The sequence below is a fragment of the Charadrius vociferus genome, unplaced genomic scaffold, assembly GCF_000708025.1.
Source record: "Charadrius vociferus isolate BGI_N301 unplaced genomic scaffold, ASM70802v2 scaffold323, whole genome shotgun sequence".
Classification (NCBI taxonomy): Eukaryota; Metazoa; Chordata; class Aves; order Charadriiformes; family Charadriidae; genus Charadrius; species Charadrius vociferus.
The window spans coordinates 1,239,162-1,263,955 of record NW_009647692.1 but is presented as its reverse complement, the minus strand read 5'-3'; the positions used below and the strand labels follow the sequence as shown (position 1 = coordinate 1,263,955).

At 43.1% G+C, this 24,794-nt stretch overlaps 1 protein-coding gene across 1 annotated transcript; it reads left to right on the top strand.

The window, feature by feature from the left end:
- Positions 1–24,794, top strand: KSR1 (kinase suppressor of ras 1). The gene is made up of 18 exons (XM_009881449.1): positions 1–266; positions 7,865–8,012; positions 10,184–10,655; positions 11,409–11,413; positions 14,439–14,499; positions 15,608–15,691; positions 16,276–16,337; positions 16,445–16,551; positions 16,854–17,022; positions 18,290–18,331; positions 19,286–19,340; positions 20,056–20,101; positions 21,101–21,480; positions 22,408–22,504; positions 23,269–23,402; positions 23,859–23,990; positions 24,170–24,305; positions 24,657–24,794. The coding sequence occupies exons 1-18, from the start codon at positions 150–152 to the stop codon at positions 24,792–24,794; spliced, it is 2,385 nt and encodes a 794-aa protein (XP_009879751.1). The 5' UTR covers positions 1–149.

The following is a 24,794-nucleotide window of genomic DNA, read 5'->3' as shown; positions in this document are numbered from 1 at the left end:
CAGTGACTTGGTCTAGACATTGTGAAGCTCAAAAGCTCTTGCTGTTGTAATTGCTGGGCTCCTTTCTTTCTTTGAAAACCTATATTTAAAACAAGAATAATGACTGCTTGTAAAATCCTTTAGTTCTGGAAGAGATTATAGTAGTAACAATGCACTGTTTATGGCGTTGGGCAACAGCTAAAACTCCTGCGAACACGGATAACAGTCAGCCGGTCGTGCTGCGTAGAGTGAAAGGGCTGTTCCGTGTGGACCTAGCAGACTTGGAGGTAGGTGGTGAATGCAAGCTTTGAGTTTGTGATCCTGTTTGCTCCCTGTGAGTACACAATTCTGAGGGGTAAGGAAACTTTGAAACTTTGAACCCCCAGCCCAACTTGTGCTATTTCTGTTTCTTTGTTATTGTTCCTCTAATCAGTTGCCAGACAGATTTTTATCACAGAAAACGGTGGCTAGTGTGGAGCAGGCTCTGCTTTGGAGCTGGGCTAATATTGTTCTGTAACTTTCTTTTAAAGTATTTTTCTAGGAAATGCTGGTTTTTGGCTAGGAGTCGTAGACATTGATTAGTGTTGTGTATGTGTAGTTTAATACTGAAAATTATGTGTAAATGGTTAAATATGGTGGATTGAAACAGGGAAGAGAGATACTTAAACTGAGAACTAGAAAAGGCAGGACAAGGAACCATACAGACAGAAGACAGATTTAAGCTATGTAGTGGTCTCCAGTGGGTAAAAATTGCTCTGAAAATGGACCTAGAAAAATATACTGATCTGGATTGTCCTGCTCCCGTTTAAAGCTGGAGTTAAGAATTGACAGGGGAGGAGGGGTGAAGGAGGATGTGAACAGCGCGCTGTCTCTGCTCTTAGGCTGATGGAAGAAGTCTCTTGCAGAGCTCCTTGTGAGGTTCTGGGCTTAGGGCATGTCTACAAAAAAAAAAGAGATTAAAAAGTCTCTATTGGCTTATTTTCTTTAGGACAGAAAAAATTCCTCTCTATCTTTACTCTTGTTCTTCCCAGAAACGTCACTATTATATTTGTTCTCACATGTAACTTGTCACCGTCTTAAAACGTAACTTAAGAACATAGTCATCGCTTTATCATCTTCTGAAGCATGTCTGAACCAGCCCTGCTCACCATGTAGCAGGGGTTCCAGTCAATCAAGTTTGGAAAGCTGTTTTTAGAGTAGATAACTGTCATGCACAGGGAGGGGCAAATCCTGCCCTGGTGATTGCTGGCTATAAGCAGGACTTTGCCACCAGGGAGACTGTGTGGGAGCAGATGAAACAGTGCTGTGGTTGGGTCTGGTTTACAGCTGTTCCACTTGGGGAATGTATTTGACTCCCAATGTATATGTTTTTTTCGTAGTAACTCCTGTTTGCTTGTGAAACTTGTCTTATTCCCCTTTTAGCGTTTATGCCGAAGACCTAATATCTTGTAGGTGGTTCCTGAGCAAGCCAGGGGCAGCAGTTGGCACCCTGGGGAGCGGAGCAGGAAAGGTTTGTGCCTTGAGTGGGAATTGTCTGTTAAGCCTCCTGCTGTCCCTGTAAAAGTCTGCAAAGGATGAGGTATTGACATAGGGTTGATCCAGTGAGACCATGGCAGATGGTTATACTTGCGTGGACTGTGATCTAATTTGTAGCAAATCGTGCTGATCAGTTGTTGGAGGAAAAGTGTGGGGTTTATATGTGAGCATCCTTACTTTGGTTGGGGGAATAGAAGTAGCGGATCTGCCTAAGCCTGTCGGGTTTCCACAGCTGTATCCTCTCATCTTTTTCTGTCAGCATATCTGTGTGAACAGACTGTGAGGACTTTGGCCATTTGCTGGGGATTTCCATGGGTCTGGCAGCAGAAGCTCTGGCTGGACTGCTAGATAGCAGAGATCCTGAATGTGCTAATTGTGTGTATGCAAATTAACTCTGTCCTGCAGGCTTCCTGGATCTAAAACTCCATCCCATGTTCTAGCTGAAGGCCCCTCTCCAGGGTAAACGGCTCTTGGAAAATATTCTCTACTACCACCAGGGTTCCCTTCCCCTGCCTAGGGGGTCCAGGTGCCCCTTGCAGCCTTGTTCACTGGGAATGGGTCGTGGCATGAGGTCAGCACCAGGCTCGTGCTGCCCTGCAGGATCTGCAGTGAAACGCTGCAACTGCTACCTCTGTTCTCCAACGGAAAAGTAGTGACAGCAGCTGTCCTGTCCACAAAGAGCAAATTGAATGGGAACGTCCTGAGTGTCGGCTCCTCTCCACCCTGCCTGTTGTGTGAGAGGTGAAACAGTGAAGAGGGAGATGTTCTGTGAAACCGTAGCCTGTGTATACTCACGGCTTAATGCAAGCTAGAAATTTCATGTGAGAGCCTTTCCAGAATGCCCATAAAATTTCCGTAAATTTAATAATACAACATTTCTTTCAGTACCTTCTTCACTGGACAACAGAAAACCAGAGCAAAATAACAACTAGCAGGCACAAGATGTTCTTAAGAGCATCCGTATATGCTTTGCTTAGGGCTATCAGTGGGAATTTAAGCACCTTATGTAATGGGCTTTCTCTTCTAGCATCTGCTGCCTTATGGGAGGATGATTGGTGAGGGAACGTATTGATTTAGGGGGAGGCATTTGGGGCCTTGACAACTCTCCAGCTTTATAGGAAGAGCCCTGTCTACTAGGTTGAGGAGCAGGTCAGACTGATTTTGCAGTGCTAGCAGCAGCATTAGCTCTGTAGGCTTATCTGCAGGGAGGAAACTACCAAAAATAACCCATCTACTGTGTTAGATACCAGCATTTTTGCCACGTTTCAGGGATTTAAGTTGGACACCAGACAAGATTAAAGACCTTCTTACGCTACTGTGAACGCTTCACCCTGACTAATTGAGACTAACCTTGTATGGCTTCTCGGACACACTGTGGTTTACTTTTCTCTCTTTTAAACATGAGTACCACAAAGCACACCATCCATATGTCCTATAAGCAGGAGGGCTTTGTAGAGAAGTCCTCTCACCTCTTGTAGAGAGGAATCATTTCCTGGTTTGGGCTTTTTAGCATCACTTCTGCTGAGCAATGTGTGTGGTGAGTAAGGCTTTAGATTTTGCTGGCAGTTTTGAGGTGCTGAAAGATTGAAAGCAGGTTCTGTCTTCTGCTCTTTCTTTTTTTTTTTAATCTGACCTTATTATTAGAGTAGTATCTGAATATCTTGCAGCTTCCCTTGTCATTCTGTAGTCAAGACAAGGTGTGCCCAGGGAGGTGGTGCTTAGCTTGGCCCTAATGTGAGCCTTTCAGCTGCATTTTTTTTAAAGCTGTATTATTTCAGAAGCCACAGCACCCATGAGGAAGCAGATAAGGAGAGGTGTGTTGGACCCACAGTTCTCACCGTCAGTGCTGAAGATTGGGAGTACCTTCTTTGCAAGGGCCCAGAATTGCCCTTGCACCGAGGGGCAGGAGCCCGCCACATGCTCCGCTAAATGGACACTGTCAGGGCCCTTTGCAGGGGACATTCTTCTCCCCAGCTCAACAGCTGAGCCAGAGCATCCGAAGCAACTGAACCTGTTTTAAGAGCCATCTTGAACTTCTGACCTTGATCATTATCACATTGGCTGGGGGGGCTAACACAGAGCTAAATCATATCAGGCCGATCTTACAGGGATCAGGTTGACCAGTTTTATATTAAGCCACCACATATGTGCAGCACATGAGTGGCTGTTTAAAGAAAGCCTCTTACTTCCCCTCCCTCCCCCCTTCCCCTCCCCTTTTAAGGCTTATTTCTTTTGTCGCGTGTCATGGGGGCTGGCAGCAGGTTCAGAAAGTCTGAGCTCTCCCAGCTCAAGGTCATTGGGATTGTTTAAATATAATCTCCTTTTCTGTGCTTATACTTTCCTACAACTTGCTATTCTGTCATTCTAAAATTAAACTATTGAGCAAAAGAGTAGATTGGACTTTACGTGCAGACCCAGGAAGGGGGCAAGCTAGCAGCAGGCTGAGCCCTTTGTCGGGGCGCGTGTCTGCGTGAGACTGTGGTAGGGATGCAGAGCAAAGTTCACAGTGGAGAGCTGGGGCTGCCCTTTGCTGCTCAGTTGTGCCTTGTGTGAACCATTTCAGCTTTTCATGGCAGGCCACACATTGAGTTGTAGAGCACAGACTTGCTTAAGGAAGTGAACCCAGTCAGCTTAGGGGTGATCAAGACCTCCATAGTGTTTGTGTCCTGCAAATTAATGAGACAAAAGAAAAAATGCCCTAACGCTTCTAATAAGCTCAATAGTTTGGGATGTTTTGTAATTTAAAAAAAAATATTTTCAAGGTTTTTCTCTGCAACCAGGAAGGCTTGAAAATTAAAAGTGAAAGCTGGGGATTCCTGGTTACAGGGGTTTGATCTTTAAAAAAGAAAAGCTCTAAACACCATCAGACTTGCAAGAACAGGCAGTCCTGCACTTTAACTGTCAAGCTGCCACGGGACAAAGATGACAGCTAAGTTCCCTGTGCCAGGAAATGTTTGGTTGTGCTCCCCTCAGGGAATGAGAGAAGGGCCTGTGGGGCTCGGAGCACCACTGCGCGGGACCCAGGCCCACTCAGTGAGTACTGCCGCACCCCATCCCTGCCGTCCTCAGGCATCTGTACTGGTTGTGAGCTCGACAATTTTGTGCCTGAGTTGTGCTTTGGGAGCAGTGAGTGTGTGTGCTGTTACAACCAGGAGCTGAGCCCAGATGCCATTCCACATACCTCTTACAGTAGGCAATGGGAACTCCTGTTAAGCCTTGTCTATGCTAGCACAAGCAGGAGAGCTAATTTGGGATAAGTTGAAATAGTCAGTTGATTGATACAAATTGAAGCACGCATTCAGTATATGCTCAGTTTTTTCAGTCCAAAGGCCTAATAGCCCATTTCTTACTCCACTGAGGACTAACTGTACAGGTACAAGGCTCTTCTCAAAGGTGCAGTGGCATCTGCTGTACTTCGCCCTCCTTGTAAAAGGAGAACAGGCAGAAGAGAACCTGACTGCATCCTGGTTGCTTGGGTCAACGCACGCTTGCACACCAGACTAATTTCCTCCTTTTCTTCTAGCCTCTGTGTTTTGTTTTTTTTTTTTTTTTTTTTTTTTTTAATTATTTTATCAGGATTTGCTTTACTGACTTTCCTGTGATCTCTAAACTGGACGGGGAGAACGTTTTTCAGTACCTTGATGCCACACTTGATTTTATGAGGCATCGTGGCTCACTAGTGCTTTTGCCAAGCCTTGGCACCCCCTGTGCCAATCACTACCCTGAGTGTTAACACTGCAGGTCAGTGGTGCTTGTCCGCTCTGGATCCTGCCACAGAGCAGGCATGGGGGAAACCAGATCCCCAACGGTGCTGCGACCAGTCCTGTCCCAGCTGGCCCTGCATTTCAGCTGCTTGCGCTGGCTGTTTAAAGCCTGTGCCGTGGAATTGGCTGTGGTGGAAAAGCTCTGCTTTCTCCTGGAAATCTTAGTCTCTTCCACTTTACTGATTGACTTACTGATAGGTCTAATAAGTTAGTGGTTACATTTGTGTCATGCGAAGGATAGGGAGGTGAGGTGATGCTGGGTAACGTGACTTGGTAGCTTATACTGGGATCTGGAATGACGCTGCTGCTTAAAACAGTGGCTGCGTAATCTGGGTTGTTTTCTTAGTGGGGAGTGGTGGGGGTGAGGAAATGTTTCAAGATAATTCGAGAATGACATCGCTGTAATCCCGCTTACTCTAAGACCATGTAAAAGCATGAAATGGGATAAATGTTTTTGTAAGAGACATTGGCTTTCCCTTATGCTTGATGGAGAAGCATTACTGTCCCTGCTCCAGAGCACAGGGGCACCTGCGGTGGTGTAGAAAACTTTCTCCTGTACTATGCTTTAACTCACCCCATGGCTGTTTGCCCTCAGTCACTATCCCTTTTAGAGCTGCTTGTGTCGCTGAGAGGCTGGCGTTCGGCATCGCAGAACCACCCGTGTGATACTGCTCAACAAAGATGCTTCTGTGAACTGCCCGGCTGAGTGCAAGGGAGAGGAATTCAGGGGGTGCTGGGGAAGTAACTGACTCTAAGAAAGACTTGGTTTAATTCTGTTGTTATCAACTCAGTTCAACTGGGAATCTGTGTGAGCAAACCTGTACTGGCTTTGTGCTGGAATATTTGAGTTGTGGAAACCCATTCCAATTTCATTTCAAATTATCTGAATCCCTGGGAGGTTTTGTCCTTTGGAGTGTAATATCAGGTTAGGAATCGCAGGAGAGCAGATTTTGCACGGCGTTTTCGCTGGAGTCTTTGTGCCTCCTGCATTTTACCCAAGTGGAAGTCATTCAGGAACAAGCTTTTGGGGCAGTCGTACTCCTGCATCTTGGTGGTGCAGGTGTGCGGAAAAATGAATAAGAACACACAGTGTCAGGTGGGATATCTGTGCTTTTTTTATTCTGCTAATAATTACTATAGAAGAACAAGAAAATTTACCCAAACGTCATTGAACTCTGGCTCTACTATGAACCTGCTTTGTGCTTACTGCTCATTTAAATTCTTGGCCTCTCCTTGAGTCAGCTGTGTTTTTGTGTTTCATCCGGTTCAGGGCATGTGACAGAAGATGCAGGATGCATTTCTTAGACTTCTGCCCTTTCTTAATGTATTCTTTTTATTTGCTCCATGCAACAGTTACTAAAAATGGAAACTATGTGATTACTCTTTGTGTTAGGACGTACAAAGCTCCAAAGGTCGGGGCTGTTTCTAGCACTGTCACGGTTAAAAATCAAAAGTCATGCATCAGATCTCAAAGGCATGAGTCTGGACTAAGAAAGATGTGATTGTTAAAGGACATTCAGCAATGTTCAAATTTGGTTTATAGTTGGAAGTGGGGTTTAAGAATCTAGAGGATTTCAAGCTTTTTGTTTCTCCACACAGTGAGAGACACTTTTGAGTTTCTGCTTCACATAAAAGTTGATACCCTTTTATATAGCTTGATCCCAGGAGTTGAAACTTTAGGAAAGAGGCAAAATTGTGAAACTTGTGATCTCATTGTGAGAGTAGGCAACACTGAAGTTTGTTTAGGCAAAACTTTCAGGGAAATTCCTGGGTATCTGGGCTAAATATCCTGGTTTTGTTTATTAACCACAATTGCTGCAGACTTACGCTGGAAACATTTGAGTGGGGGAGGAGAGAGGCAACACAGCTCAATTCCGTCTCAGGAAATACCAGATCATTTCATGCTTTCCAATCTCTTGTATCTTTTGTGTCTGCCTGATCTAAACCTTACCACTTTGGGGGCTTTGGTATATTAAGACGTACAAGGAATTCTGCACAAATATCTTTTTAGGCAAGATATGGATTCTCTAATGAAGGAAAAATTGCTTGAGGAGGAGGTCGCTATCTCTTTGTCAAAACATTTATTTTTGTTTAACAAAATTTTCCTTACTGTTTTCACTTCCCTACTTAAAAGCCAAACATCTTTATCTGACTTTTTGTTTAGGTTTTAGGCCTGTTTTGTTTCTCACTGCTATTTTTAATGAAAAAGTTAAGCTTTCATTAGCAGCTTTTCAAAAATACTGAGTGGAAACTTCCCACAAGGGGAGAGGATATTTCAATCACCTCTAATCCTGACTTAAATACCAGAGAACAACCATAACATCCTAATAATACAGAGCACAATCGAGCATACACCTGGTCTCTCATGATGTAGGGAGGAGGTTGAGCACTGGTGAGATCTGCTGCATGGTCACTACTGACTCAGTGATGCTTGAGAGAGATGCACTACCAAAATGGGTAAATCGTGAGTCAGACCAGGCAGTGAGACAGTGGCACTATTTAAAGTACATCAGAATAACAAGTAACAGTCTTATTTATACATGTATATTAAAAAAAATTAATTGTATCATCTTTTTTTTCTGCAGAGAATACCAGAGGAGCTAACCTTAGATGCCTTACTAGAGATGAATGAGTCAAAGGTGAAAGAAACAATGAAGAGATGTGGTGCCAGAGATGAGGAGTGCTCCAGGCTCAATGGGGCACTGAGCTGCTTACGGAAGGTGACTGAGTCAGGTACAGACTGCCTTGTTGTTCTATGGAATTAGTTTCTTGGCAATCTGTCCCCCATCCTGCTGCCTTTCATATGAGACAATCTGCAAAAACCTCTTGAGAATGTCTTTGGGTATATTCTGTAACCAGTATCAGGCTATGGCTCTTGGATCTACGTGAAGTTGCAGTGATCACATGCATCTAGAGCTGTGGATTGAATTTGGTTTTGACAGCATATCAAATAAATAAATAAATGGAAATAAATTTATGTAGAAATATCCCCTCCTACTCAATAGACTATATCCTTATTCCGTCTCTGTTCAGAGTTGTGTCTAATGCACCAGTTAATCCTCCATCGTTCAGTACGCATATCCTTGACATAACGAACACAACCAGATTTCTTGTAGGTAATCTCCTCCCCAAATAGTGCTAGCTCAGAGAGAAGGTGTAATTCTGTTTGGCATTGCTTTGCTCTGAAGCCTGAGTATTGTTCAGCTCAATGCTTTGGAAGAGAAAAACATTGCTCTGACAACCCTTTATCACTGCGTAGCTTGCAGCGTGCCAGTTCATTCACTTCTCTTTAAAACCACTTGCCTCCTGATATCTTTCTTTGACTGCTAGAATTGATAGAATCATTAGCCAAATTCCAATAGCACATTCGAGGACTAGAAAGAACCCTGATTTACCTTGAAATTATGGAGAGAAAGGTATTGTGTAATTAGAAATGCATGTTTTCAGCATGCAAATGGATCTGACCAAGTTATTTAACATGAGTCAAACTCAAGATTCCTAGAGTGCTGTTTCACTGTCTTCCCCTGTCACCTTCCCCAGGCTGCTTTCAAAGGCATTGTAAAATCTACTTGTACGAGAGTGTTTCTCACAGTGTACTGGTTCTAACGTGCATCAGATCTTTCTTTGTAGCAATTATCAATCTGTCACTGAAAGGTGATGTTTCCTGTTGGTATTATGACAGTTCATACCGTTCACAAATCATAAAGATTAGTTAATGGAAAAGTCAGCAAACAGCTCGGTTTCATATTTCCTTTTTTCTAATCTTTCTTGTCCTGGGCTGTCAGGTATTTCCCATGCATACTGTCGCAAAACCAGCCATTGTTCAGAAGTCAAGGCATTCACTTACTATAAAGAAGTGACATTTTTAAAAATCCAAGTATTTCATCTCTTTTCAGCCACTGACTGTCAATAGGATATCAGGCCCTGAAGCTTTGACTTTTTGTCTTGATTCAAGTCATTAAGGACATACTTAAAATAAAGACAGAGAATTATCCTGATGAATTAAGGCTTTGAAATTATTCTGATAAACTGTGACTTCCTGCTTTGCTGCCTGCAGGCCTTTGCACCTTTTTTCCCCATTCTTACCCAGAATTGGTCTACAAGCTGTACAGGATCATTCTGAACTACAGTGCTAGGCATTGTAGAAGGCAGTGCTGGGCTCCACTAGTGATCCAGCAGGATGTGGTGGTTCCTTTTTGTCCAGCTGCCTGTCCCTGGTGCAGCTCTGTCTAATACAGTCTAAACAAACACAGCAACTCTGTGCTGAGTGATGCTGCTGCTGCCTGTAATTGAACAGCAGTGCCCCAGTATCCAGGTGTCAGGTGAGTTCCAGGCACTGGTTACATGCCAGAGAGAGAGAAAAGTGGCCAAATGAGTATTGGGAGCTCCTAGATGCCCCTTATTTCCAATTTAGGTGGTATTTAGCAGTTCTGTTTGCTAATAGAAAATAGTTTTCTCTTTTCACCAAAGACCAGTCTAAAAGCGGACAGGGTGCCGGGTTGGATGTACAGATTTGTCTAAACGGATTGTCACTAAATCCACATAGGCTTGCAGTGGGATGGGGGTGCCTGTTTTATGTAGATATGCATATCCACATTCTTCCATAGGGCCCCAGTCTGTTAAAACTCAGCCCATCTTAGAACATGGGACCTGATTTTAGCTTTTGATACGCATAGCTACAGATAGGAAAGAAGGGTAGTTACTGCCATTCTCGTTTTAAAGGTTACTTTAGCTGATGTTTTAGATGGGTGTCAGGGGAGGAGAAACTAGGCTTGCACTTTGGCTAGGTGCAAAGCAGGGGAAAGCGAACCACTTTATAGCCTGAAGCAGCATGATGTAGTATATGTATGTACGTTGGCTTTTCTTTTTAATCAATCACTAACATTGCTGCGGTTGGTGAACAGCTGGGGAGTTAAAAGATGATGTGCTGATGAATCTTTCTGAGGCACGCCGAGAGAACAGCTCTACAAACACGACCGAAGCCCCCTGCTCCTCTGCGCCCACATGGACTCCCTCTGCACTGCACCTTCCCAAGGGCAACAGCCAGCAGGCACGGTCTGTGTCAGTATCTACGATCCCATCTTCAGATTCTCTTGCCTCAAGTCATGGACCTTCTATCTATGCAGAAAACCTCTTGGACCCTTTTTCATTCCCCGCACACAGTGGAAGGTTAACGCCAAGGACTCCTCACAGCATCACCATCACTCCACCAACCACTCCTCAAGCCAAGAGACGGCATAAGTTGAAGCCACCACGGACTCCTCCTCCCCCTTGCCGAAAGGTTTTTCAGCTGCTGCCTAACTTTCCAACCCTCACAAGGAGCAAGTCCCATGAATCACAGTTGGGAAACAGGATAGATGAAGTTCCTCCAATAAAGTAAGTACAACACTTTCTCCTTCCCCGCAGGCACTGATGGGCTGTGTTCATACCAAAGGGCATTCAGTGCTCCAGTTCTAGAGCCTGTTCTATTCAGGACCTTTTTGCCAAAATTACATTTTTGTATAAGGGAAACTAGCCCAGCTCAGAATGGAGTTGAGATTTTGGGTGTGAGCTTTAACAGCAAAGGGCTGTGCTTTTGATGCTGCAGTACTGTATTGCCTGCTGATTGACATGACAGAGTTCATTATAAATGCGTAGCCTTGTAAGCAGTACAGTATTCTTCTGCACTGTGAGTGCATATGAAGTATATACTAAAACCTGCAAATTTCTAAACCTCTAAATGCAGCAAGTAAGCATCTATGGCCAATGCACAGCTTTGTTTTGAAATTCAGTGGTAAGAACCTGGGTCTGCTGTGTAGCACTTCTGTGATTCAGGCACTTCCACGGAGCCTGCCAGCTGACTGAGTTGTGCAGCCTTATTAGCGCTTCTCGTCTGCAAGCCAAAATTCAGGTGCAGTCTTGTACAGTTCACTCACAGACTGGAGCTGGAGCTCTACCCAGCAAAGACTACCATTTGTAGGCAGGAAAATATTGGCTCTGCAGTGACTTCAGGAGCCTGCGCAAAACCAGAGATGTTTGTAAACCTGACATCAAACGCTGCAGGAAAGAGTTTCTGCTCTATTAAAGTGTGTATCCTGTCACATGAATACGAATGTCTAAAAGAAATATTTTCTTTTTTTTTCTCTCTAGGTTTGGTAAGAGATTTTTACAGGGCTGTCTTCATTTCATTGCTGAGAGAGAACCTGTCCTTGTCAACTATCTGTTGATCATCCCTGTGCAACCTCTGGAGATCCTCACTTAGGCCGTTCTATCCCAGAGTTTCTGTTAACTTTAACAGGAGCTTGGCCTACTGGAGAACTGCAGGATGTTTACATAGTCTTTTTTGTATCTGGTATTTCTTCCAAAGACAAAAGCAAGGAAGATGAATACTGATGTTTAAAGGAATAAAGCAGGAGGTTTGGGACTGTTTGTCTGTGTCTTCAGACAGGTGTTACTGGTGCCTCTTGGTACTGGAAATAACTTCATACCTAACCATTTAGTATCTTTGGATATTCATTGCCAAGTGTCTCTGTAATGAAATTAGACAGTTGAATGCAACCTTCTGAGAAACACTTCAGCACGTGCTTAATTGTGGAATGCTTTCTCTGATGTTGATGAGTCTATTCACATGTTTAAGGGCTTACAGGACTAGGACTTGTATTTTTATCCAGTAACATATCCTTGTCATTTAGTGTATTAGCTATCATAGAATCATAGAATAGTTTGGGTTGAAGGGACCTTTAAAGGCCATCTAGTCCAACCCCGCTGCCGTGAGCAGGGACATCTTCAACTAGACCAGGTTGCTCAGAGCCCCGTCCAACCTGACCTTCAATGTTTCCAGGCATGGGGCATCTGCCTCCTCTCTGGGCAACCTGGGCCAGTGTTTCACCACCCTTACTGTAAAAAATTTCTTCCTTACATTTAGTCTAAATCTGCCCTCTTTTAGTTTAAAACCATTACCCCATGCCCTATCGCAACAGGCCCTGCTAAAAAGTTTGTCCCCATCTTTCCTGTAGGCCCCCTCTTAAGTACTGAAAGGCCACAATAAGGTCTCCCCAGAGCCTTCTCCTCCAGGCTGAACAACCTCAACTCTCTTAGCCTGTCCTCACAGCAGAGGGGCTCCAGCCCTCTGATCATTTTTGTGGACCTCCTCTGGCCCCGCTCCAACAGGTCCATGTCCTTGTTATGTTGGGGGCCCCAGAGCTGGACACAGTACTCCAGGTGGGGTCTCAGTAGAGCAGAGGGGCAGAATCCCCTCCCTCACCCTGCTGGCCATACTGCTGGGGATGCAGCCCAGGATGCAGTAGGCTTTCTGCGCTGCAAGTGCACTTTGTTGGCTCATGTCCAGCTTTTCACCTGCCAGTACCACCAAGTCCTTCTTGGCAGGGCTGATCTCCATCCCTTCATCCCCCAGGCTGTATTGATACCAGGGGTTGCCCCAACCCAGGTGCAGGACCCTGCACTTGGCCTTGTTGAAACTCATGAGGTTGACACAGGCCCGCTTCTTGAGCTTGTCCAGGTCCCTCTGGATGGTATCTCGTCCCTTAGGTGTGCCAACTGGACCACTCAGCTTGGTATTGTCTGCAAACCCGCTGAGGGTGTGCTCAATCCCACTGTCTGTTTCACTGATGAAGATATTGAACAGTACTGATCCCAGTACAGACCACTGAGGGACACCCCTTATCACTGGTCTCTGTCTGGACATTGAGCCGTTGACCACTACCTTCTGGATGCAACCATCCAACCAATTCTCCATCTACCAAACAGTCCACCCATCAAATCCATCTCTCTCCAATTTAGAGAGAGAGTAGGGTGTTGTGGGGGATCAGGATGTGTATCCTGGTGTGACTACATGTGTCTGTCTCATATATGCAACCTGTGACCTTGGAAGCTAATGTAGGGAAATATGGGCATCTTGGAAACTGTGTCACCTTTTTGTAAAGTATAAAAGTCCAAATAAGGACATTATAGCACCACATATGTATCTAATGCCCTTTAAAACAAAAATCCCAGGAATTACTTTCAGAAATGAAAAAGCATAGAAAGAAAATTGTAAAATAAAACGCAAACAGAAATCTGAGCATTTCTCTGTGGAGAGTGATAGATTTTAGGCAGTAAATAAAAAAGGCATTAGAATAAATTCAAAGAAAAATGAAGAATTTTGGTGCTTCTATGCATATTGTCTGTTTTAAAATCTATACTGTAGGGTCTTTTAAGTCCTGTTCATCTTCAAAATTTGTTATATTCCTTAGGACTCTTCAGTAAGGATTTAGCCATCTTAACTGCTGTTAACAGCCATCTTAACTGTTGTATTATGATTAATTCAGATGACTGCATTTGCATAATCACAGTAGATCCGCAATATTCCTTGGAAAAGCAACTAGTCATTCCAGCGCCGAAGACCACAGATGCCTTTAAAAGTTCACTGGAATAATGATAAAAAAGAATCTGGTGCCATCTAGGGTCAAAGAAGGAGACTGGCTGTTTGCAGGCATTGGCAGTGTCCAGCCTTGAAGCTGTGTTCATGCCTGCAGATTTGAGTTTTCTCCAGACTTGCAATATGGCTATAGATTCACTTTGGGAAATATGCCAGAATGTCAGTATTGGAGAGCTTTTAGGAAGTTATGTGGTGTAAGCGTTGGAGCACTGGGCTGGCATTTTGAAGTCTAGGTCTCCCTTTCTGCACTTACCAGCTAGCTCAGTGATCTCTCACACATTTTTTATTCTTCTGGGTCACACTGGCCCTGTCTATAAAATGGAGATGATAATTTTCAGCGTAAAAGAATATTCTGAAGTCTACTGACGCTGCCTGACAACTGGGTGATGGTATTCGTGGTAAACCAATTGGGAGTAAAGTCTGACTTTCCACTGTTTTAAGGATGGCCTAGGCCTAATCAGATGGACTTCTGTAATCCCTAAATGTAAAACATAATGATTTAACAAAAAGAAGGAAGAATTGTAACTCCACCACCCAATCTTACCTTATGTTGCCTCCATATGAAAGCAAATAAAAGATTACCTGTAGCTTTACAGCAGAAGGCAAACCAATCTCAGCTGTGCTACTAACAGTGTCATGGCTGCTAGTCCTTATCTGTCACAGTCATTGCTTCGTTTCTGTCTAGACTGGTAAGCCCGGCTTGTGACTAATGCTTCCCTAAACATCTTTTTGTTCTCCATCAGAACTCTCCCAAGGATCCCCTCAAACGGTACGAAGAGACTTTGGCTTGGCTGTAACACACAGGTACGCAACACGTGCTGCGGGAGCCAGAAAGGAAACAAAAGTGAGGGGTCAGAGCAGGACAGCGTCCTGTTCTGTGCGTTTGTAGCAGTGGCGACTCTAAGACAGGTTTGAAGTTTGGTCAGGTGACTCATTTGCCTAGTTCATCCTTAACTATGTATTTCAGCTTAATTTCTTTTTAATACATCACTGGTGTGTCCAGCCCTTGAAATCCTTTTTACAAAGCCAAGTGAGTCATGGTTCCATAGTGACTAGCATACCAGCAGCAGCAATGTTGTGTATGGGGTGATAGGACCAAACATGCCAAATGTGTAACGATGCCTTTTCTAAAACACTTGCACTGCTACAAATGAAAGAGAAGCTGCTTCTTCCTCCCTGCATGGAAAGAGCATATATTTTTCTTTTCTTCCCATATAACTTCCTGCATCCTCCCTTCCCAAATCCAAACCCAAACTGGGCTAGCCAGTTCTAATGCCAAACCAACCTATCCAATTTTTTGGTAAAAGGGATGACACTCCCGCCACCACCACCCACCATAAACTGCGTCCCAGTTCTACAAAGATGTTCAGGTGAATATAACCAGCATCACGTGACACGTCCTGCTGGCCCGAGGAGGGACACCAGTGACACCAGCACATGCTCGTGGGCTGCATCTGCACTTGGAGCGTGTGCTCACTGCTCCCTCTCAGAGTGCTTGCTTGTTTCATGGGGTGAAGCTCGATTCCAGTGTGAGGGTTTTTTATGAAAAGAAGTGATATTCTGTCACCTTGATATCTTTGTGTGAGGCTTCATATCTGTAATTGCTGAGCTGCAGCTTTCAGGACATTCTAGAGATATGTGTAGATGTACACCCTGTCTCCTTGTCAGAGACACCTCTGTGCACCTCTCAACGCTGTTCCAAGAGTGGAGAACTAGCAACAGGCCAGCAGAATTGGTGCCAGCCTTCTTTGAGTTGCTTTTGATCAGAAAAGTGAGAAGGCTTTTCCACAAGACCACTTGCCCTTTTCAGAAAGGGCTAAAGGAGTATATAGCCTGTCCATAACTACCTGCAAATGTTAATTTTCCTTCAGACACCAGTTAACATCGTTTTTCCCCCCTTGTCTTGACTTAGGTTCTCTACAAAGTCTTGGTTATCTCAGATTTGCCAAGTCTGTCAGAAAAGCATGATGTTCGGGGTGAAGTGTAAGTACTGCAGGTGAGGACACAGTGATGATCATTTTCAGAAGAACTTTGCATTTGATTCATTAAAGTTTGCCAGTGACAAGTATCTCATGATGTGATGGTCTCTTAGCGGTGGCATCATTTTTTCAGCCAGCTTCTGAACTGGCAAAGGGATGCTTTGGCACAACTTATGCTTAGGTTGGCAGCCTGACGTGTAGCTGAACCGAGTTTATTTCCCTCCCACAGGCTTCCCACCTGATCACAGGCAAATCTTGCAGTGGGAGCTGAATACCCAAATAACCGCAAGGATTTTAGTTTTTGCTTTTTTGTCTGGGTTGTTAGTCCAGAGTGCTGAGATTTTAGTGCTTGTCTGTTTTAGGATGAGAGTCAGTGAGGGTAACCATATTAAAAATAAATCAGATGCTAAGATATGTATGTGGCTTTCAGTAGCCTAATGACACACATAATAGGATTCTTCATATGAATGCATGCTGCTCTGGGGCCTGGAGCATTCCAGAACTCCCTCTGAGATTAGCATAAGAATTACAAATTAAGGCTAGGCTCCCTCTTTCTGGGAAAGAACAAGTTGCTATTTAACATGTAATGTTTCTCTTTCAGATTAAAATGTCACAACAAATGTACTAAGGAGGCACCTGCTTGTAGAATATCTTTCCTTCCCAGTAAGTAATTTTCTACCAGTTCTTAGCATTTCAATGTAATTGATGGTATCACAAGAATAAAAAGTCTGATCAAAGCTTTTCTCTCCCTTCTCCAACCTGTTTTTCAGTAACAAAAATAAGAAGAACAGAGTCTGTCCCTTCCGATATCAATAATCCAGTAGACAGACCAACAGAACCACAATTTGGAACTCTTCCCAAAGCACTAACTAAAAAGGTACACGAGTCTTGTGTGTGTAAGTCACTGAGTCGCTACGGTAAGGAGAGGTGGCGGCAGTACCTTGCTGGTTGGAGCAAGACTGGCACCTTGAGCTTTCACTTTGCAAAGAGACTTTGATACGTGACATTTTGTCCGTGTGAAACATAGGCTGTGCACGGTTCCAGCTGCCTACGCACTTAGAAAAGCTATGCTATGATCAAGGCTAGGGACAGCTTTCCTTTCTCTGTTGTTCAGTAACTACTGGGGGAAATTCTTTCTTTCTCTTTGTTTTCTCATGAGTGACTTTTCTTGCTTTGCAGGAGCATCCACCAGCAATAAATCATCTGGACTCTAGCAGTAATCCTTCATCTACAACCTCATCCACACCATCTTCTCCAGCACCTTTCCAGTCTTCCAACCCTCCCAGTGCTACACCTCCCCCAAACCCATCTCCTATGGGCCAGAGGGATGGACGATTTAACTTCCCAGGTAAGCTTATCTTTTTTCAGGAGACCTCTGCTGAGATCAGAAAGGCCGCTATGCAAGCAGAGGCTGACCACGTCTTCCTAGGTAGTTGCAGGTTTCTGAATACATGGTTGTGTCTTAAGCAAGGTGTGAAGGTGTATCTTGTTCTTTGTTAAAAGAAAAATGGCCTGTTCTCAAAATTTTTAAGATATCTTTGCCGGAGACAGATTACTGAGGAATGTTGGCACCTTTCTTAAGTGACTTGGTCTTTCTATTTTCTCTTTTTTGAAAAGCACTAAAATGAATTTATATTCTTTCCTCTCCCTTTCCTCGTTGTATTGTAAAATGCATGCTGCCTTCTGTGTTTGGTCACCAGTGGCTTTAAATCGTGAGCAAGTTGATTGCTAGGGCAAAACGTAAAAATGAGAACCAGAATGAATTACTTTACCAAGTCCCTCCCAAAAGATAAGCAACAATCAACACTCATTTTTAAACCACTGACATACACGTATGGTAGAGAAGAATTTACCCTACATACTTTACAGATTAAGAACCCAAATGTGCAGTCTTTACCAAAGTCAATAGAGGCAAGAATCTTTGACAAGGGCAAAGATTAACATAGCGAGAATAAATTTAATTCCTTTCATCTAGAAATGAAGTCACATGCTGCTCAATAGGTGCTGCATCCAGCCTTCAACATTGCTGTATTTTGCATCAAGCTTTTGATCTGTGAGTGAAAGTTGCTATTTTAGCCTGCTCAAAAGGAGCAGAGGCAGAGCCAGTATAGCACAAGAATTTGACTGCAACTACTTCGTATTAGGACATACTGCTCAGATTCACTGAAATAAAAAAAATACGCTTGCAGATGACTCATGAGTTTCAGCTTCTCTGGGTGCACCTCTGAAAAGCTGAAGACATGAGAGAGCATCGAAGCACAAGCCTTTACATGGGCCTGCCTTTTAGCATTCCTGGGTTCTCTAAATTTGCTTATGCCACTTCAAGTCTGAATGTGTTGTTTTCCCACCAGACTGTTTGCTTATTGGGGACATAGCTTTCATTTGATAAGTATCATCTGTCGTAGTCTTGCAGAAATGCATGTGCTGAAATTCACCCCCTCAAGCAGGCTGATAATCTACTAATCTGTTTCCCAACACTGAGTTGGGGCTAATTCATTGAATGCATATGGGGCACTTACTGATGATCCTCTAACTTGTTTGTGTTTATTTTTTCTCCTGGTAATTTTTTTGCCTTTTTTTTTTTAAAAAAAACCAACAAACATTTAAAAAAAAAGCTGCCTACTACATTCAGCATAGACAACAATTTATCTTCCCAGGTGAGTTGATTGTTTTAAATCTACTAACCAGCTTCTGCTGCCAAAAAGTAACTTGTTTGTAAACTTCTGCATGCTGCCCAAGAACAATAATCCCACTTAAAAAAAATTATCTAAAACAATTCAAACTTTCTCTTATCTCAGTATATAACTCAGGCCTGTCTCTCCTAATATGAGGTAGTGATGTGATTTATGTACTAAGGTGAAACTTTGAATATTCAGTTGTAAAACAGTAGCTTTCTGCTGTGGGATTCCATACACAGCCATGTACTTTCTGTAAAAAGGCTCGCTTTTAGGTTTATATACCTAGCTGGTATAAATGGACACTGTCAGTTCAGGAACGCTGAGCTCACGTGTATGAACTGCGGCCCTCGCTATGGAATTAACCATGGTACAACACTATTCGTGTGTGGATTCGTCTGTACAAATTTTTCTCAGTCAGCTGTTCATGAACCCTTAGAAAGAGCTTGTTTGTTTCCAAAGTGAGAATTGATGATGTAGGATGCCAGGTACAGAGTAATTACTCTGAATCTTGGAAGGATTTGCACCCCAAGCTGAACTTCCTGTGCACTGGTGACACTGGACAGACTGGGTGCATTTGGATTACAAAACCTGCAGTATAGATGAATTCAAATGTCCTAGATCTGTGAGGATTTAAGTATTTCTGATTGTCCAAGGCAACTTGAGGGTGTGTGAGCAGTTCACAGACAAGGAGTGACCTTGAAAGACATTACAGATAAGTAGTGAATGGGCTCGGTCAATACACAGGCATGTGAGTACTAGGAAAGATCAGCATAGTTTTAAGTGAACAGAAGTATTAAATCATATTGTCTGTGGTTGAGTTTAGTTTATAATTCCTGAATAAGAAGCAAATAATCACTATTGCAATGTTAAAACTTCCACTCTAAAAGAGATTGAAGTGTAAAATATGTTTCATAAATGTTTCTACTTTCCCAGAAATTCCCAGTCCTGCACAAATAGCACAGCCTCCAGAAACAGCTGTGGACACTAAGTAAGTAATGGTTTTAAATTCTATTATTTCGTAGTGTTTACCTGATAATCTTCAGATCAGTCTGAAAGCACTATGTTAGCGCTTGTCTGAGAACTCACAGGATAATTTTGGTCAGCAAGGGTGATACTGGTATTCTCAGTTTTATAAAGCTGAAGGTGATACTTACTTTAAATGGGACAGTAAGAAGTCCATGCCTTTAATATCTAGTTATGGCTATGTGTGCATTCCTGAGATCAGAAAGCTCTGCTGAAATAGAAGTTAGAGTTCTACAATTAAAAGAGCATGGCATGCTTAGCTGCAAGCAAACCTCTTTTTAAGGATCTGAATTGTAGGGCATGCGAAAGATTTTAGCCTGCATTGCCAGCACTCATAATTACTTCTCCACTGTCAGTGTTTCAGTAGTAGGAATCGGAGCCACCATTACTGGCACACATTGTAATAATGTAGCCATGCCTCCACCAAATCAATTCCTACCACTTAATCATTGAAAATCACTTCAAAGTCTCTGTCCCTCATTTGCTAAGGTAAGGTTAGAAAGTCCTTATCTGTTAAGTGGAGCAGTAATTGCATTTTTCCCTGACCTATTATAATGCTATCAAGGTCTGTTCTTGATTTGCTGCTCCGTTCCACTAATGGCATATGTAGCAGCTCACTTTTCTAACTCAGGTGGACATGCAAACATTATTTTCACTCTAAATCTGTCTTCTCTTGTTAGTGCTGATCAACAGCCAGACACAGATGGAGTTGAATGTGAAGCAGAGGTAGGTTTTCTTTTGTACAATCAGAAGTGCCATGTTGAAAGTGCTGTGAAAAAGTTGTGCCCCCGGAATCGAGCGTAGACTAGCTGTGCCTTACTGCAGTTCCACTGAACTGTTGCTGCTGCAAAGATCTCAACTGAAAATTCATGGTTTCTGTAGCTAGAGTGAAGCAATCAAATACTCGTTACAATACTTAACTTTTTCTAATTGGTCTACGATGATATTTCAGACTTCTGGCTCACTCGGTTTCGCGCAGCCAGTTTTACATTACAAGAGCTGCAGGCCTGCTGCTGGAGTTACGAGGTCTAAATGCTCTGCAGACCTCAAATCTGCAAGTAATGTATGTGTAGGAGCTACCAGTGGTCAGAGTAGCTCATGGTAAATCCTGCAAGTGTAAGCATGGGCTTATCTTTTGCATAGGAACGCCTTTCCATACCTGTTCACAAGAGTCTGTGATTTTGGTAGTGCCTAAGCATGTGTTCAGCTTGTAGTATGAACACTGAAATGGGTTTCTGTAGGGATGAGTAAACCAATAGAGATAGAATCAATGATATCAGCAGAAATTACTGGATTCTGGATCAAGTTTGTTGATTTTTGGAGCGCTTCTAACAGGAGAATTTTAGTAATCTCAAAAAAAACTGCCACCACATTTATTTGAAGAACAAAGAGGTTCTTGACCCTTCCTTTTAGAATGGTCTCTAGCATTTTGCCCCACGCTGGAGGCCAAATCCTGAGAGATGCTGAGTGCCTAAATGTTAGTGCTGGTTCTACAAATTTGACTCTATACAGGATAAAGCCGTTCTTGTCTTCACCTGCATGCACTGGGAGGCGGAAGATGTATGCTTTTTTGTAGGCTTCTGAGATGACTTTGTCCTGTGAGTTGTATTTCTAGAGCTGTAGTCAAATGCATACATCCCACCCCCTTTGCTGCTTTGGTATGCTGCTTCTGCCCCTCAGATGGGACTCTCAGCATATATTTCCTGTCTCTTTTTTTGTGAACAGGTGGAAGAACCAGAGACTAATAAATCAGAACCTGAAGATGATGAGGATGAGGTGGAAGATTTGCCAAACAGACGGCCACACTTGCAAGGGATGATTTATCGCAAACCTAGCCAGACTAGTGTCTACCTGCAAGAATGGGACATTCCCTTTGAACAGATTGAACTGGGGGATCCTATTGGCCAAGGACGATGGGGGAAAGTTTACAAGGGCAAGTGGCATGGGGAAGTGGCCATCAGGCTGTTGGAGATAGATGGGAACAATCAGGATCATCTCAAGCTCTTTAAAAAGGAGGTGATGAACTACAGACAGACCCGGCATGAGAACGTGGTACTTTTCATGGGAGCATGCATGAACCCTCCTCATTTAGCAATCATTACCAGGTAAGCATATAGCATCTTAGTATTATTTTTAATGTATACATATAGTATAGATAGATAATATTTATTTTTTGTATATGAAAAATACATCTCTCACTGCATCAGGAGGTGGCAGAGATGAATGTAGTCTCTGTTGCTCAGTTTTGGATACTAGGGTTGCCTCCTTTTAGGGAACATACAATATTTTTTGACAATTTTCTTTTTATTTTTGAAGTCTTAAATAATAAAAATCAAAAAGCAGGAGAAAAGAGTCTGGAACAGGCTGTTCCTCTGCTGTCTACTTCCAGATGATTCCAATTCAGCAAAGCGACAATAAACCAATGTGTGAGGCTGGTAACGCAACAGTTATCTCTTCCTTTCTGTTTCTCTTAGGGACCCTTGCTGATTAGGCAAAAATGTTTAATATTTTTCTCCTCTCTTCTGTTTTCAGTATTTAGTTGGGATGAGGATCATTTAGTCCCTAAATAACAGCTTTTTGGGATGTTTCTGTGCAGGCTGAATTTAAGTAAGGCCAAGGGCATGCCGTTCTCATAGTCTGGCACAGAGGCACTCAGTCATTTCTAATTGCCAGTTCCAAAAGAAGTTTCCTGCTTAAGTGACCAGTAGCACCAGCCGCAGCAGCTGGTGCTCAGGTTTTGAAAACTGGACTTCAGATGTCAGCGCAGCACTGTAACAACTGGCCCTCTGAAGAAAAGAGCATTCGTTGCAGATCCTTGAGCATGCTTTAACAATAGGTACATGTGCACCCCCACACAGATGTAAATCATTTGGGTCCTTAAAGTTCTTCAGAATGTCATTTCTCAGCAGTAGAAGAGGGCTGAGATTCTGTCAACATGATAAGAAAACCAACTGAACATCCAGTATTACATTCTTATTTCGCTCCAATATTTTAAAAACCTTTCTAAGGATTGTTGTTCCTCTTTCCTGTAGCTTCTGCAAAGGAAGGACGCTTCACTCGTTTGTAAGGGACCCCAAGATATCCCTGGATATTAACAAAACCAGGCAGATAGCACAGGAGATCATTAAGGTAAGGGTACATTATGCTAACGGAGACATCTGCTTTCTGGGCAGTGCCTTAGCAAGAGCTTAGAGACTGCACAGCGGGAGAGGTTCTGTAAGTGTCAGTAGCCCAACAGGGTGTTGCAGCAGGAGGTACTCAAAGTTGGCTGAAAAAAAGTGCTAATTTAGTGGGCAGTAAGCTAAGGGCCTATAAGGAGAGAAACAGAGCTTTTGCTTGTCAGTGAGGGGCTGGGGAGGGAGAATTTAGCTAAAGGGAGCAATGAAGAGAGGTATGCAGGACAGCTTTCCTTCCCGGTCTCTTTATTGGTAACTGCAGCTAAGTTAATGCATTCTCAAGTAGATGACATTTTCTCCCACATTTGCATAGCGTTTTCTGTGCTTGCTTTCAATGTTTCTCAACTGAAGAAGCATTTCTAAAGCTGCTGTTTTCTTTTCTGGCAGAAATATCCTGTGAATTTAGTGAGCAAAGTCGTGTCAGTTGTTCATTGTTCTCACACATACAGACTACTAAGAGTACCCTTCCAGCAGCCCTACTATGCAGAGGATGAAAAACAATTCAGAGGTTGAGCACGAAACTTAAGATCTGCTCCCTTGCAGACTTCCCTTGTACCCTTCCTGCAGAAGTCAGACAGCTGTTGTGTCTCCATTTACTATTAATCATTTATGCTGGAGTAGTGAGAGTAAATGTGTATTAGAAAGCAGAGCGTACCCAGGCTTAGAGGCTTGTAAATAATAAAAAAAAAGGTTTACATCTCTGCATATATTTCCCAGGGCATGGGGTATCTTCATGCAAAGGGCATTGTACATAAGGATCTGAAATCCAAGAATGTTTTCTATGACAACGGGAAGGTTGTGATCACTGACTTTGGATTATTTGGAATTTCGGGTGTGGTTCAGGAAGGAAGGTAAGTGGCGGTTTCAATGCTTGGTCCACTTCTAGAATGATAAATAATGGTCAAATAGGGAAGCATTTTGATGCGTTATGCAGTACAAGTGAGGAGTGTTGATTGCTTCAGTACATACACATTTTTGGAATACGCACTTTTTCTTTGGTTTTTTGGTTTGTTTTTTTTTTTTTTAACAGAGTTCTTTCTACAGTTCCCATAGCACATTGCTAGGAAGTTATGTATGGAGTAAGACTCAGAACACAGAACAAAGAAAAATTTAAGCCCAAGAATGAGCTGGAGAGTCAGGCTATCACGTGTATTTTTCAATACGGCAAGAAAATTAGAAAGCAAATGTCAGTGAAAACATTTGAGTAAATAAAGTCAAGGCATTAGGTGAAGCACAGATATGGTCCATGTGCTGCTGCTTGGTTGAAGCAGTATCATTTCAGTACCAGTTCTTTCTTTTGAACTCAGGAGGGAGAATGAATTGAAGCTGCCTCATGACTGGTTATGCTACCTGGCCCCTGAAATTGTTCGTGAGATGGCCCCTGGGAAAGACGAAGACAAGCTGCCTTTCTCCAAAGCTGCAGATATCTATGCCTTTGGGTAAGATTTTTCTCAGCTACTGGAAAAATCATGGGCAGGAGGTGTGTGGGGTGGGAGGAATTTGCTGCACAGCCTAATACACCTTCCAGAACTTATCTGAAGAAATTGGAACAGTGTCAGGGTTTTGTATCTTTCTCTTAAGAGCAGGCAAAGGCTTGATTTGTCTCTTGATGTTGCAGGACTGTGTGGTATGAGCTCCAAGCAAGAGAATGGCCTTTCAAGAACCAGCCTGCAGAAGCACTCATCTGGCAGATTGGAAGTGGTGAAGGAGTGAAACAAGTCCTTGCAACTGTTAGTTTGGGGAAAGAAGTCAATGTAAGTACCTCAGTTGCAGGAATCCTTCCATATAGCTATTTATCAGGAAAAGAGGGAGCTGCTTAAAGAGGAGATTTATTTTACTCATAACTCTAAAGATAAAGGGCAGGAGGGAGAACAGATTAGAATGGGACACCAGGTTAGATACTAAGCCTCTGCCTGTAACTGTCATACAGAAGTGGACATCCAGCAGTATGCAGGATACTGTTTGATTATAAGAATGTCCAAAGCCTCTGTTAAACAGTATCTCTGACCCGGCTCACACAAATCACAGTGCTCAGTCGGTTCCTTGGTCTGCACAGTTGACCTGTGAACTGAGTGGAGGTAATGAGCCACAAATATCCTTTGCAGGAGATTCTCTCAGCGTGCTGGTCATTTGATCTCAGTGAGAGACCTAGCTTCACTGTCCTCATGGATATGCTTGAAAAACTGCCAAAATTGAATCGTCGGCTCTCCCACCCAGGGCATTTCTGGAAGTCTGCTGAGTGA

Bases quoted from the DNA above. Each gene is read 5' to 3' on its own strand.
- KSR1 (XM_009881449.1), top strand. From the start codon at position 150: ATGCACTGTTTATGGCGTTGGGCAACAGCTAAAACTCCTGCGAACACG. The intron at 16,338-16,444 runs GTAAGTAATTTT...CCTGTTTTTCAG, and splicing joins TAGAATATCTTTCCTTCCCA to TAACAAAAATAAGAAGAACA. The intron at 17,023-18,289 runs GTAAGCTTATCT...TTAAAAAAAAAG, and splicing joins TGGACGATTTAACTTCCCAG to CTGCCTACTACATTCAGCAT.